This window comes from Pisolithus orientalis (genome assembly GCF_024613125.1).
Source record: "Pisolithus orientalis strain OTSU chromosome Unknown F5J12scaffold_43, whole genome shotgun sequence".
Classification (NCBI taxonomy): domain Eukaryota; kingdom Fungi; phylum Basidiomycota; class Agaricomycetes; order Boletales; family Pisolithaceae; genus Pisolithus; species Pisolithus orientalis.
Window position 1 is genome coordinate 42,177 of NW_026260824.1, and position 14,878 is coordinate 57,054.

The 14,878-nt window shown below is 47.8% G+C and overlaps 1 protein-coding gene across 1 annotated transcript; it reads right to left on the reverse strand.

Moving 5' to 3' along the window:
* Positions 1–8,695: 8,695 nt before the first annotated feature.
* On the reverse strand, positions 8,696–10,304 carry F5J12DRAFT_785812 (uncharacterized protein; the record flags this gene model as incomplete). The annotated part of the gene is made up of 7 exons (XM_051743301.1): positions 8,696–9,061; positions 9,178–9,216; positions 9,277–9,417; positions 9,448–9,512; positions 9,553–9,861; positions 10,038–10,221; positions 10,275–10,304. The coding sequence occupies 7 exons, from the start codon at positions 10,302–10,304 to the stop codon at positions 8,696–8,698; spliced, it is 1,134 nt and encodes a 377-aa protein (XP_051596075.1).
* Between the last annotated feature and the right edge of the window lie 4,574 nt (positions 10,305–14,878).

The following is a 14,878-nucleotide window of genomic DNA, read 5'->3' on the forward strand; positions in this document are numbered from 1 at the left end:
AGAAAAAGGAGGAGGCAAGTTAAGCACCAATAAAGTTCTTAAGCGCCCGTGTATGGCATTCTGGTTTTCGATGTATCTCCACCAATTCTGCAGACACCAAAACCATTCCCACACTCGCTTGTAGTGCTCAGCCACGCGATCCTACCTTCCAGGATTGGAAAGGATGTGCGCACTCCACATGTTTCTACAGCACTCCCTCCAAAAGACGCTCATTTCGCTAATTCTTCTGATATGGCTGCCTCCACATCAGTCATTTCGCTTGTCCCCTTTGCTAGGGACCATGGCTACATATATCTACCAGGATTTCCTACCAGCTTCCGTCCTGAAGTGTCCTGGTACATCCCACCCTCATCTGCCCCCTCTCAGCCCATCCAGCTTGGACAGCATGTTCTTTTTGTCAGTATGACCTCCAGGAGGACGTTCTTTGGTCACCTCAGGTCTGTCATTCGCTTGGAAAGGTCTTATGTGGTCGTTTCAGTCTCTCCAGTCCAAGAAGCATATGGATCCTTCCTCCCTGCCCCCTGCAATGTCTTTATACCAGTCTCGTCCATCATTCTTCCAAAATTGCAACAGCTACAGTATAATCTGCTGTTCTCCACTCTCCCTGATCACATCCATGATGAGTATGATGCACATCTTGCCTCCTTGTTGCAAGATACAGCAGAAGATGCTCCCCCTTCATCCTCTCTTCCAACAGAGCCTCATTCATGAAGTTTTTATTTGCTTCACTGAGAGGATGGTTTGGGGGGGAAAGTTGCAATCCCCTATGCTCCTGTCACCCCACAGACCCCCAAAGCTTGACCCCTGTTGACATCTGACTCACCCTGTCTGCTTTTGGATGTACTATATCAGCATCAGGTCAGCACTGCCTCTCTGTCATCCCACCTTGGCCTAGAAGTGATCTCTTCAAGATGTGACATGCACAGCCTCCCCCTAATGCGATTCCAGTGCACTTTCCCAGTTCCTGACATTGCTTGACTCATACTTTGACATTCTGACTGTCTTTGACTCACCTATTGCCAATACTTACCAATCTTTTGACTTTGCTTACTGATTCTTCGCTTTTTGGCTTACTTATCCTTACCAATGCTTACCAATGCTTTCCAAGACGATTACCCATCGCTTACATTCCTTACTCATCAGTTACCAATCACTTACCAAGTGTTTGCACCTTGTTTTCCATAGGCAACGCCCCTGTACTGTATATAAGTCACTGTACTTAGGTAGCAAAAAAAAAAAAGAAGACATCAGAGAGCCCCTCTTGCTTGCAATTTATCATCTCTCAGTAAATCATTCATCAGCTTCAATAGTTGAGACTTTATTAAGGGTCTAGCTATCATCTACTTCACTTATCATCATCTAACATCCATATACTTCACTCCAAGCCCTCCCTGAGCTCAGTACAGCTTAGGACATCAAATTAAGTCACCATCCATCCTTCTGTAGGCTGACAGCAGTCTACCCTATCGCTTTCTATCACATTCTTGCTCCCTCTTTGTCAGGAGCACCCCCAACCCTCAGCACTCATCTTTGAGTGTTGTAGCTCGCAAAAACCCTCCCAAAGAACAGGTTCTACCATCTAGGTACCGCATAGGCACACCACCACTTGCTTTCATTGTCTTTTGTGTTGGTTTTGGTTGGTTTTCACCACTGAACCACACTTTGACTCACACCGGGCTTGCTCCTGCCTCTCTGCCTCCAACCAGGCCTCTTCAGCCAACTGGGCATCCCCCTGTGCCTTCAACTTGTGCCTCTTGCACTGAGCCAACTTTCCCTAGATTGCCTAGTTGTTGTCATCGCTGCCTACCTGCAGCTCTTCACTTGTCACCTGGGTCAGGTTGGGCAGAAGGTCTTGATCATAGGGGGTTCTGGACCAGCAAATGGACATGTTGAAGTGAGGAAACCAAACCTGAGGTGGACCAGTCTCAAGTCCACCAGTTTTCAAGGTCAGACACAAAGTTTTCATTCTCAACATTGTCCTCATTGGAGCCTCATGGGCTTGGCTCCAAGAGGGGGATATTGTCATGACCATGTCCAGACTACTCTAGACAAGCTCTACCCTGGTCTTGACTGGCCTCACCCAACCCTTGCCCTGATCCCAGCCTTAACCCTTCAACCCAGAAACATGTTAGCTCATGAAGCACTGCAAGGCAGTGCCCAGTCGAGTTGTCCACTCAGTTGGTACTGGGCCAGTGTAACACCTGGCCCAGCCACAAGTCCTGCCCCAGTTCCCAGTAAATCCTTTGTTCATAGTTTTGCTTGATAATATTCTTTGTAACATTACTTACCAATCAGTTTACCAACCATTGCTGTACTGGTGCAAACTGGTCTCCAGTGCTATGTTATACTTACTATACCCTTAGTATTTGAGCCATAGGGTAATCTGTTTTAGCCTCAGTCTGAAATCAACTTAGTCTCATCTTAACCTGGTCCCTTCTGTTCTCTGTCTTCTGCCTCTCAACTGGACTATGGCCCACACAAGGGAATAGTGCTGCACCTTCAGTCACTAAGTCCAACAGTCCAACCCTCTAGTTCCTCATCTACCCTCTGACTCCTGACCAGACTCTGGACTGGCTTTGGACCAGTGAAGAACTGGACTTAACACCTAATGCTACAGTTTGCTAACCCCCCTGATGTAAACCCCACCTTGGAGCATGAATTTGCTTGCAAGACACCCCAGGCTTTGGACTCTGCCAGTCTGCCTCCCAGCTCACCCACTCACCCCAGAACTTGTATGTTCACAAGGCCCCTTTGGGTGCCAGCTAACCCCTCACCTTCCCCCAACCATCACCACTGTCATCCTCCATTGACTCCAGAACTCCAGTCCTACTCCTTCTTGTTTCCTCTTGGGCTCTGGTTCTGGCCTTCATACCTTTACTTTTGACTCCAACACTCTTTACTACCCTTGTACCAGCCTGGCCTGCCCTTCCAGTCTTGTATCTCCAGTTTTAAAGCTTTTCCTGGCCTTGAAAAAGCTTCCTGGAACCAGCCTTGACACCTGTTAAGCCATTCTCAGCATTCTCAGTACTTGGACTTACAACTCCAGTGGTAGTACTCCTACTACCCATCCAGTACTCCTCTTGATGGTCCTGGCCCACACCTTGTACCCCTGTAGACTTGGGAAGTCTACCCTAAGAGGGATATAAGGGACCTTGCTAGCATCCTACTCTTTCCCAAACCCCTGTCCATTACCTCTCTAGTGCCCTTGGCACAACCCCACTTGGTCCCTGCACACTGGTCCCCAGTTTCCTTGGCCTGGTCCTCGCATACTGAAACACTCCCAAACCACCCACCCCTGGGGTGCTCCCAGCCCTCAACATTAGTGTTGATACTCTGGTCTCACTACCTCAGTGGTCCTTGGCCTTGGTGGTCATGTGTTCACCAGTCTCCCTGGTCTTGGCCTCCTGTTATCAGCCCTTCAGCTGGATAACCCCTAGGCCTCACCCAGTTTCCAGACCCCCTGAACCAGTCCTCTAGTGACTCTCAGCCCTTGGGCTTCTTGCCACCAGACAACCCATCCCTGACCAACTCCAGACACCCCTAAACTGGACTCAACACCCAAACTCACCTCCTACTGACATGCCTAGGCCTTCATTGAACTGGTCTTATGACCTACTAGTCCCTGGTTCATGCATAGCTATGTCCAGCCCTCTGGTCCTTGTCCAAACCAAACTCTAGCTGTCCTAGACAGTCCCCAATCCCTTGCTGACCTCCAGAAACTCACCTGACCTGTTCCAAAGTGCTCAGCACCTGGCCCTGGGTTTGCATCTTGCTACCCTGGCTACCCTGCTCTCAATTTTAGCCCACTGGCCAACACCATCCTGGCATTCCATTTTCAGTCCTCCAGCTAAAAAGCACCTCAGGTCACCTCTAACCACCCCAAACCTCTCTGACCCCTTCAGACTGGCCTTCAGCCAGCTGCTCTGGCCCTTCCCAAGTCCAAACTGGTCTCCCACTAGCCTTTCTGGCCCTTCCTGACCACTGGACCAGTCTTCAGCTGGTACTTCTGGTCTCCTCTGGCCCTAAGAGTGGTCCCCACCTCTCCATTCAGCTCTTGCTGACCATCAGACCAGTTCCTGGCCTTCCTGGTGTTCTGTCCCCTTGACTGGTCTTCAGTCTCACTGTTTCCTCCAGATGACTTGCTTTAGCACAACTGGCTTCAGCCACTCCCAGTGTCACACACCATAGGTGTTTGGTGAGGTGGACATGGATACAGCTGATGAATGGAGGTGAAGACCATAGCCCTCATGTGAAGAAGGACAGCCTGAAATGTCAGCAGTCATCCCTCACACAAGAACAAGCCATCAGTGCCAAAGAAAAAGAAAGGGAGCGAGTTGAGTGCTGGCTAAAATTCTTAAGTGCCCATGTATGGCATTCCAGTTTTCAACATGTCTCTTCCATTTCTGCAGATACTGAGACCATTCCCACACTCGCTTGTAGTGCTCAACCACATGATCCTACCTTCCAAAATTGGCAAGGATTTGCACACTCCACATGTTTCTACAGCACTCCCTCCAAAAGACACTCATTTCACTAATTCTTCTGATATGGCCACCACCATGTCAGTCATTTCACTTGTCCCCTTTGCTAGGGATCATGGCTACATATATCTAACAGGAGTTCCTACCAGCTTCTGTCCTGAAGCATCCTGGTACATCCCACCCTCATCTGCACCCTCTCAGCCCATCCAGCTTGGACAGCATGTTCTTTCTGTCAGTATGACCTCTAGGAGGACATTCTTTGGTTTCCTCAGGTCTGTCATTTGCTTTGAAAGGTCTTATGTGGTCATTTCAGTCTCTCCGGTCCAAGAAGCATATGGATCCTTCCTCCCTGCTCCCTGCAGTGTCTTCATACCAGTCTTGTCCATCATTCCTCCAAGACTGTGACAGCTACAGTATAATCTACTATTCTCCACTCTCCCTGATCGCATTCATGATGGGTATGATGCACATCTTGCCTCCTTGTTGCAAGATACAGCAGAAGATGCTCCCCCTTCATCCTCTCTTCCAACAGAGCCTCATTTATGAAGTTTTTATTTGCTTCACTGAGAGGATGGTTTGGGGGGGGAAGTTGTGATCCCCTATGCTCCTGTCACCCCACAGACCCCCAAAGCTTGACCCCTGTTGACATCTGACTCACCCTGTCCACTTTTGGATGTACTATATCAGCATCCGATCAGGCTGCCTCTCTGTCATCCCACCTTGGCCTAGAAGTGATCTCTTTGAGATGTGACATGCACAGCCTCCCCCTAATGTGATTCCAGTGTGCTTTCCCAGTTCCTGACATTACTTGACTCATACTTTGACATTCTCACTGTTTTTGACTCACCTATTGCCAATACTTACCAATCTTTTGATATTGCTTACTGATTCTTTGCTTTTTGGCTTGCTTATCCTCACCAATGCTTACCAATGCTTTCCAAGATGATTACCCATTACTTACATTCCTTACTCATCAGTTACCAATCACTTACCAAGTGTTTGCACCTTGTTTTCCATAGGCAATGCCCCTGTACTGTATACAAGTCACTCTACTTGGATAGCTGAAAAAAAAAAGAGAAGATGTCAGAGAGCCCCTCTTACTCACATTTTATCATCACTCAGTAAATCCTCCATCAGCTTTGATAGTTGAGACTTTATTAAGGGTCTAACTATTGTCTACTTTGGTTATTATCATCTATCATCAATCTACTTCACTCCAAGTCCACCCTGAGCTCAGTGCAGCTCAGAGCATCAAATTAAGTCATCACCCATCCTTCTGTAGGCTGACAGCAGTCTACCCTATCGCATTCTTTTGCATTCCTGCTCCTTCATCAGGAGCACCCCCAACCCTCAGCACTCATCTTTGAGTGTTATAGCTTGCAAAAACCCTCCCAAAGAACAGGTTTTACCATCTAGGTACTGCATAGGCACACCACCACTCACTCTTTTTGTCTTTTGTGTTGGTTTTGGTTGGTTTTCACCACTGAACCACACTTTGACTCACACCAGTCTCAGTCTCTGGCTTTGGCCACCCCCAGCCTGAGCCACCCTTGGTCTCAGCCTTCAGCTTTGACCCCAGTCTCTAGCTCCAGTTTCCTGTTTCCTTGTTATATGTTTTCTTTGTTTTCTGTTATCTGTTATCTTTTTCTGTAGATACACACTTTCAGACCACATGACCCCTGGAGCAGACCTTGGACCTGTCCCAGCCTTCTTGGCACTTCTTGTGACCCTCTGTACCCCTGCAGTTCACTTCCAGTCCAACCAGTGCATTCCTAGACCAGTTTTCTGGTCTTCCCTGCACCCACCTGGCCTTTGTGTCACTCTGGTGTCACTCAGAAGCACATTGCTACACCCCTGGACCACCTTTTGGTCATCTCCAGACCTCTCTGGACCTCTCAGCTTCCATGTTGCCCTGAGCTTTGAGGCACACTTCCAGTCCTAGTGGCATACCCCTGGTACATTTGTTGGACATTACTGGTCCCCTGTAAACCTTTGGCCTCCAGATTTCCCTGACCCAGCTCTGAAGCACACCCTTAGGCCCTGCCTGCACATTCCCAGAACACTCCTCCATCTTGACCCTTGTTCCTGGACCTGGCTTATGCCATTCTGGTCTGAACTACCAGGCCTCTGGTCATCACTGCCCTGTTTCCTGGCCCTTGGACTCACTGCTAGTCATGCAACTACATTGTGTAACCCTCTGGACATATTTCCCTATGGAACCTCAAGGGTTTGGTTCCATGACTCTTGGACTCAATCCCAGTCCAGTCCCCTATCCCCTAACTCTGGTAAAGTCTGGTCTTAGTCCAGCCTAGAAAACCTAATTCTGGCTTAAAGAGTGCAACTCCAGTCCTAGATAACCCAACTCCAGCCTAAGTAACTCAAGTCCAGTCTTTTACCCCTATCTCTGGTTCACTCCAGCCTCCCAGCCTTGCACTGCTCCACCCCAGTCCTCCCAGGTCCATGTCTGGGTCACCCAGACATAACTCCAGTCTGTTTTCCTTTGTTTGTACCATATTTAGCTTGGTCCATTCATCTGACTTTTGCTTGCTGTACAAACCCTGTGTCTGACTCTGGTTATGCCAGTCACCCAGACTTTGGCTATTACTCTCAGCACAGCCACTGTGGCTGTCCTGACCTTGTAATCATCTCACTAATAGCTTATTCACAAGTCTGGCTTCATGTTCATTACCCTGGACTGGCCTCATGTATTTAACCTGTCAGGTCTGGGCCTACTCTGACCAACTCTGATGCTAGATGAGATTCAGAAGCAAGTCTGATGGAAGGAACTAAACTCTGACTGGCAGAGTGTTGGCAGGAACAAAGTCTGCCAAGATAAAGGCAGAGTGGAGTGAGGGCATCAGGTTTAGCTCATGCACTACCCCCTTGCATGATCTCAGCCCTTGTATTTCAGAGGGAGAGTACAGATGGGCAGTCAGAGGTAACTCCAACAGGCAGAAGACAGAGACAGAGGGAGCAGGAACTAAGTTGATATTCATACTGAAGAACCTTGGAGTACAATACATGCTTTTTGTACTACCATGGAGGTACAGTAACTGGAATCAGAATTGACATATGGAGACTCATAAATTTTCAAGTAAAACTTCCTAGATGACAAATGAAGGGTAGATGGAGGACATACAAACAGGTAACATGGGACATCCAAAAAAGGAACAGTCCAGGTGCTGGACCATGTGCTGCAGAGTACCTGACTGTGTGCTGCCAGGGAGAAGTCTGAAGTGCAGTCACATGACTCCTCAGTGAATGGTCTGTGTGGTCTGATAGGAGAGCAGCACAAGTCTGACAGCAGTCAGAGCAGAGATGACTCATAAATGTCAGGGGGTGGGTGGAGTTGGTGTGGAGTGAGTGAATGACCAGCAGAAAGGGGTGTGGAGTGAGTGAGGACTTAGGATGAATGCATGGTCATGACATAACCCATGTACATACTGTGTAGCACCTCAGTCAGAATATCAACTAAGTATTACCTTCAACTCCTGTACTACACTCCAAGTCTACTCTATAGCTAAGGCCAAGCCTTAAGCTATCCCCAGCCCTGTCCCAGACCTCTCCCAGGCTTGCATAAGGGTACAGCACATCTTGGCCCCTGTCTCCTGGCCTTGACTTTGGTCACCTGGACTTAGCCCCTGTCTCCCAGCCTTGAAGCCCAGTCACCCTGGGTAAACCTGTACTTAACATACTCCCATATCACCCATGGTCTCAAAGCCATCCAACTGTCACTTGCATTACTGGGTTGGACAACAATGAATTAGACTGCCTCCTGAAGGAAGCTGAGGATAACTGTAAGGTTATAGATGGGTTGTCTCAAGCTCACACATGCAAAGTGTACCATATGGTATTCACACAGTAAGACATAGAGACAAAAAGCATATCTCCCTAAAATTTTTGAGACAATATTTATATATGAGGAGGCATGTGATACCTCAGTATCACATGCCCATACTAAGTAATCCCCATTTTCAGGGCATAACCCCTAACACCCTCCCCTGCAAAGCCAACCCAGGCTCGGAAAGTAAAGAAAAAAAAGGAGAAAAGAAAGAGATGGGAAGAAATGGGAAAGGAGACAATTTGCATGAAGGTTAGGCTTCATGAACTATTACTTTGAGGGTTAGGCCTCAAAATCCAAACATAGAGACAGGGTGTTGAACCCAATCCTTTAATCAGAGAGTTGAGTCTCCAGAGGGAACACTCCCTCACATTCATGACCTATCCTCATCCTCAAACAGGTCATCAGTCATCTTGCCCTCCTTGGGCTCAGAATCTTTAGCAGGGGGATTTCCCCTGACAGTGGATGCTCCCCCATGAGGACAGTGGGGAGGGTCATAGATAAATGCTGCAGAGGCAAATGCAGAGACAATCTGCTGATCATCAGCCCATAAGGCCATGTGACCTGGAGGGACCTGGTTGATGGTGCAACCAATGGCTTGAGCCTGGCACTCATACCACTCCCTCGATCTGACATTGCTTGGGGGGCAAGGTTCAGCAAGAGCCTTCTTCAGGGGCTTGATTTTTGCCATGACCTGAGGGTTATTCTCCCCTCCATTTGCAATGATACCATTGACATACTCTCGACCCACTTATTGAGCCCATAGCAGCATGTCATCAGTGTCATATGTGCTGACCCTGTTAGCAGCAAGATACACTGTGATTGAGGCCCTATCAGCTGAGGTGGTGAACTCACCATCCCAGGGATGTGAAGTGCCTTTGACTGGGCTGACTTCTGCCCAGTTGAGGAGGGACCAATATCATCCCCTTACTGCAAGTAGGAAAACCAACTCACACATCCAGACATTTCAAGCCCTATGGCTCCTGGGAACTGGTGCCAGGCACTTGTAGAGGAGAAACCCTTGGACATTGCACAGAGCCAGAGGATTTGTCTCTGTGTCGGAGTCATCTGGCCTGCTTGATGTCCCCAGTACCCCTGGGAGCATGGCCACAAGTGTGGACTCACTGTCTTTGCCCCAGTGATGGTGCCTCTGTTCTTTGTCAATGAACTCCCTCCAAGCTTCAACAGAGCTGTTGAGGGGAGGGGCATTCAATGGTAGCTTGGGGATACCCCTAGACTTCCCAGCAGAGGGCTTGGCCCCTTTTGCCTTGTGAGTGGGCTGTGTCCTTGTGGAGGACTGAGCTTGGGAGCTCAGCCAGGGCCTTAGTTCAGAGACCTGTTGAGTCTCATGTGGTTGAACTGCTACATGGTCAATGAGAGTGGGGGTAGGAGTTGATCCTACATTGGGCACTGGAGTTGAGCCTGAAGGAGCATCTGCTATCCACTTCTGCAGTGCTGGAGTACCTCCAGAGGGGCCAGATGTAGGTGGGGGTATCCCCACAGTGGATGCTTGCCCCTCCTCCCTTGGGGTCAGACAGCCTTCCCCTTTTCTTTGAGAACCTCTCTCCTCTCATGAGGTTTCTTGGAAGACCATGCAGGGGGCTTCCATTAACTCAGTGCAAGGTTGATGACCTTGTTCAACCCCAACTTGCATCTTTTCCACAAGTTGAGGTAAGTTATAAGGTCCTGCACCTTTTGGATGCAGGGAGCCTTACCTTCTGGCTCTTTTAACACTCTCACATAGAACTGGTGGATATCATCCATGGTGTTGAAGAGGGAAATGGGCCCTAGGATGCCTCCTTCAAATTGTATGGCCAAGCCATATGGTCTCTTGCCCACCAGGACCAGTGGGACAATGTGCAACCTGAGGTTGTGCTTCATGCTGTCAATCTTTTCGTGCTAATAGGCATAGAGATTGTCATTGATCCTCATGAAGAGGAGTTTATTCTTACCATCTGAGCCTTTGCCCAGAATAAGCACATGATGGGGCCATTCCATCCCATCAAACTCAGGGAACATTGTTCCCTGTGTGGGTACAGAGGGTGCACCCTCAAAATATGAGAACCAGCAGGTTTCACCTGCACCCTCCCCCTTGAAACAAATGTTGCAGTGGGGAGGGCCATCTGGGATGTCAAGGAACCAGCTCCAGGCTGGTTGAGGATGCAGTGGTCAGGACCACCAAGGGACACACCTTGCATGCATTCAAAATCACATACCTCCTGCTTGACTGATGGAGTTCATCAATCTTGTCCTGTAGGTGACAAATCTCATCAATGTGGTGTGAGTCAAAGTGTGGAAAGCTGGTGAAAACCAAACAAATCCAACACCAAAGACAAATAATGTGTGAGTGGTGGTTTGCCTGCATGGAACCTGGAGTGCAGAAGCAAATCTAATGTGGGGGGGGACTTCAAGTGGAGGTGCTCCTGGCACAAGTCATCAACGAGTTATGCAGGAGTAGGCAAGCAAGCAATGACTGGACAGGGGATGCTGAACAGAGTGAAGGTGTTCAGCCAAAAGGACTTCTGGAATGATGGACTTTGATAAAACATGCTCCTGGTGCAAGTTGATGTTGAGTTACACAGGAGTGGAGGGATGACTAAGCAAGACTGCTGACTAAGAGTGGAGAAAGCTTCAGATAAGGAATGGAGGTAGATAGACCCTTGATGGAGCCTCAACTACCAAGGATGATGGATGGTGACAGATAGACTCCTCTGAATGAGCCTCAACTGTCGATGATGAGTTATGCACTGAGAGAGCTGAACTGACTTCTGGATTGCTTGTGGATTGCTTGTGGATTGTAGCTAAGTACACAGGGGTTTATATACTGTGGGGGGGCACAGCTTGTGACAAACAAGGTACAAACACTTGGCAAGTAATGAGTAAGGACTGAGTAATCATGATGAGTAAGCAAGAAATGAAAAGTAAGCAAGCAAAGAAGATTGGTAAGTATCAGCAATAAACAAGTCAAGGATAGTCAGAATATCATAGAATGAGTCAAATGGAGTCAGAAACTGAGTAAGTGCTGTGAGTCAAAGTGAGGTTTAGTGGTGAAAACCAACCAAAACCAACACAAAAGACAACAAAAGCGAGTGGTGGTGTGCCTATGCGGTACCTAGATGGTAGAACCTGTTCTTTGGGAGGGTTTTTTGTGAGCTACCACACTCAAAGATGAGTGCTGAGGGTTGGGGGTGCTCCTGATGAAGAGGGAGCAAGAATGTGATAGAAAGCGATAGAGTAGACTGCTGTCAGCCTACAGAAGGATGGATGGTGACTTAATTCGATGTCCTAAGCTGTACTGAGCTCAGGGAGGGCTTGGAGCGAAGTATATGGATGATAGATGATGATAAGCGAAGTAGATGATAGCTAGACCCTTAATAAAGTCTCAACTATCGAAGCTGATGAATGATTTACTGAGAGATGATAAATTGCGAGCAAGAGGGGCTCTCTGATGTCTTCTTTTTTTTTTTGCTACCTAAGTACAGTGACTTATATACAGTACAGGGGCATTGCCTATGGAAAACAAGGTGCAAACACTTGGTAAGTGATTGGTAACTGATGAGTAAGGAATGTAAGCGATGGGTAATCGTCTTGGAAAGAATTGGTAAGCATTGGTAAGGATAAGTAAGCCAAAAAGCAAAGAATCAGTAAGCAAAGTCAAAGGATTGGTAAGTATTGGCAATAGGTGAGTCAAAGACAGTCAGAATGTCAAAGTATGAGTCAAGCAATGTCAGGAACTGGGAAAGTGCACTGGAATCGCATTAGGGGGAGGCTGTGCATGTCACATCTTGAAGAGATCACTTCTAGGCCAAGGTGGGATGACAGAGAGGCAGTGCTGACCTGATGCTGATATAGTACATCCAAAAGCAGACAGGGTGAGTCAGATGTCAACAGGGGTCAAGCTTTGGGGGTCTGTGGGGTGACAGGAGCATAGGGGATTGCAACTTTCCCCCCCAAACCATCCTCTCAGTGAAGCAAATAAAAACTTCATGAATGAGGCTCTGTTGGAAGAGAGGATGAAGGGGGAGCATCTTCTGCTGTATCTTGCAACAAGGAGGCAAGATGTGCATCATACTCATCATGGATGTGATCAGGGAGAGTGGAGAACAGCAGATTATACTGTAGCTGTTGCAATTTTGGAAGAATGACGGACGAGACTGGTATAAAGACATTGCAGGGGGCAGGGAGGAAGGATCCATATGCTTCTTGGACTGGAGAGACTGAAACGACCACATAAGACCTTTCCAAGCGAATGACAGACCTGAGGTGACCAAAGAACGTCCTCCTGGAGGTCATACTGACAAAAAGAACATGCTGTCCAAGCTGGATGGGCTGAGAGGGGGCAGATGAGGGTGGGATGTACCAGGACACTTCAGGACAGAAGCTGGTAGGAACTCCTGTTAGATATATGTAGCCATGGTCCCTAGCAAAGGGGACAAGTGAAATGACTGATGTGGAGGCAGCCATATCAGAAGAATTAGCAAAATGAGTGTCTTTTGGAGGGAGTGCTGTAGAAACGTGGAGTGCGCAAATCCTTTCCAATCCTGGAAGGTAGGATCGCATGGCTGAGCACTACAAGCGAGTGTGGGAATGGTTTTGGTGTCTGCAGAATTGGTGGAGATACGTCGAAAACCAGAATGCCATACACGGGCACTTAAGAACTTTATTGGTGCTTAACTTGCCTCCTCCTTTTTCTTTGGCACTGACAACCTGTTCTTGTGCGAGGGATGACTGCCGACATTTCTGGCTGTCCTTCTTCACATGAGGGCTATGGTCTTCACCTCCATTCATCAGCTACATCCATGTCCACCTCACCAAACACCTTTGGTGTGTGACAGTGCACTGATATCACATCAGGGGGTGGTGATGCAAGTCAGATCTCAGCAGAGACATCTCTAGATCCAAAGATGGCATGACAGATGGACAGTGTTTCCAGATAGGGAAGTATTAATTCCAGAATTGAAGGGCATGAGTCAGGCATCAAAGGGGCTAGGGTGTTTGGGGGTCCATGGGGCAATGGGAGCATAAGCAATCATGTCTCCCACCCTTTCATCCTCTCAGTGAAGTTAACAAAAGCTTCATGAATGGGGCTCTGAAAGAGGAGGAGGAGAAGGGGGGACATCTTCTGCTGGATCTTGCAGTAAGAAGGCAAGATGCACATCATACTCATCATGAATGCAATCAGGGAGGCTGGAGAACAGTAGACTATGCTGCAGCTGTTGCAATGTGGGAAGAATGATGGATGAGATTGGAATAAAGATGGTGCAGGGAGCAGGGAGGAATGATCCATATGCTTCATCAAATGGGGAGACCAAAACAACTACATAAGACCTTTCTAACTGAGTGACAGACCTGAGGCAACCAAAGAATGTCCTTCTGGAAGTCATACTGACAAGGAGAACACACTAACCAAGCTGCAAGACAGGGCTGACAATGATGGGATGAACCAGGGGGCTTCAGGACAGAAGCTGGTGGGAATGCCTGGCAGATATACATAGCCACTGTCTTTGGCAAATGAGACAAGCAAGATGATCAACAAAGAGGCAGCCACGATTGATGGACTTAGCGAAATGAGCATCTGATGAATGGAGTGCTGTAGAAATGTGTAGGGTGCAAGGATCCTCTCCAAATTTGGAAGGCAGAACTTTGTGGCTGAGCACTTTAAGCAAGTGTGAGAACAGAGTTGATATCTTTGGAAATGGTGGAGATATGATGATAACTGAAATGCTGTACAAGGGTGCTAAAAACCTTTATCATGCACTTAACTTGTTTCCTCTTTTCTCTTTAGCACTGATGACTTGTTCTTGTACAAAGGATGACTGCTCATGTCCAGCAGTCTTTCTACACATGAGGCCTTAGTCCTCATCTGCATGGCATGGGCATTGCATCCAACTTGTCGATGAGTTAGGCAGAGTCAGCTGTAACCATGTCCACAACACCTTTGGTGTGTGACAGCAGTCATTGAGGTCATCCTCAAGGTATGCAATGCAATGATGCATGTTGTCATATGGAGAATGGCAGACAATGCATGCAGCTTCATCTCCAAGGTTGAATATTGCAGGAGTGAGGCCTGCTTTGGAGAGGGCCATGGTTGTCATTTGGCTCATACTTGCACAGAAGCCCAACATAAAATATTGGGTGTATGCATCTTGCTCTTAGTTGCTCTGGTAGCTTGAGCATATATGTATCGCTCATGCTATCACAGCGCAGAACCTTCATCAGCCTGATGAATCTTGGTATGAGCTTACAAGCTTGTCCTTTGGGCATGGCCAGGTTCTTCATGGAAAGATACACCAAGTCTCCAATTTGAAGGTGAATTCCTTCCTTTCATTTCTTGTTGGTGTGGTATGTCTGCACCACCCTACTCTCAATTATGGCATCATGCACCATTTCTAGATTTTCTAGCACCTGTTGGGTGAACATCCTTACCCCTGGGGATGATGTCGTCATCCCTTTCTCAATGTGTTGCATCATTAAGGGCATATGTCTGTAGTTCAGTTTGAATGGGGCGAACCCCATAGAGCTGTTGATGCTCAAGTTTATTGCAAACTTGACCATT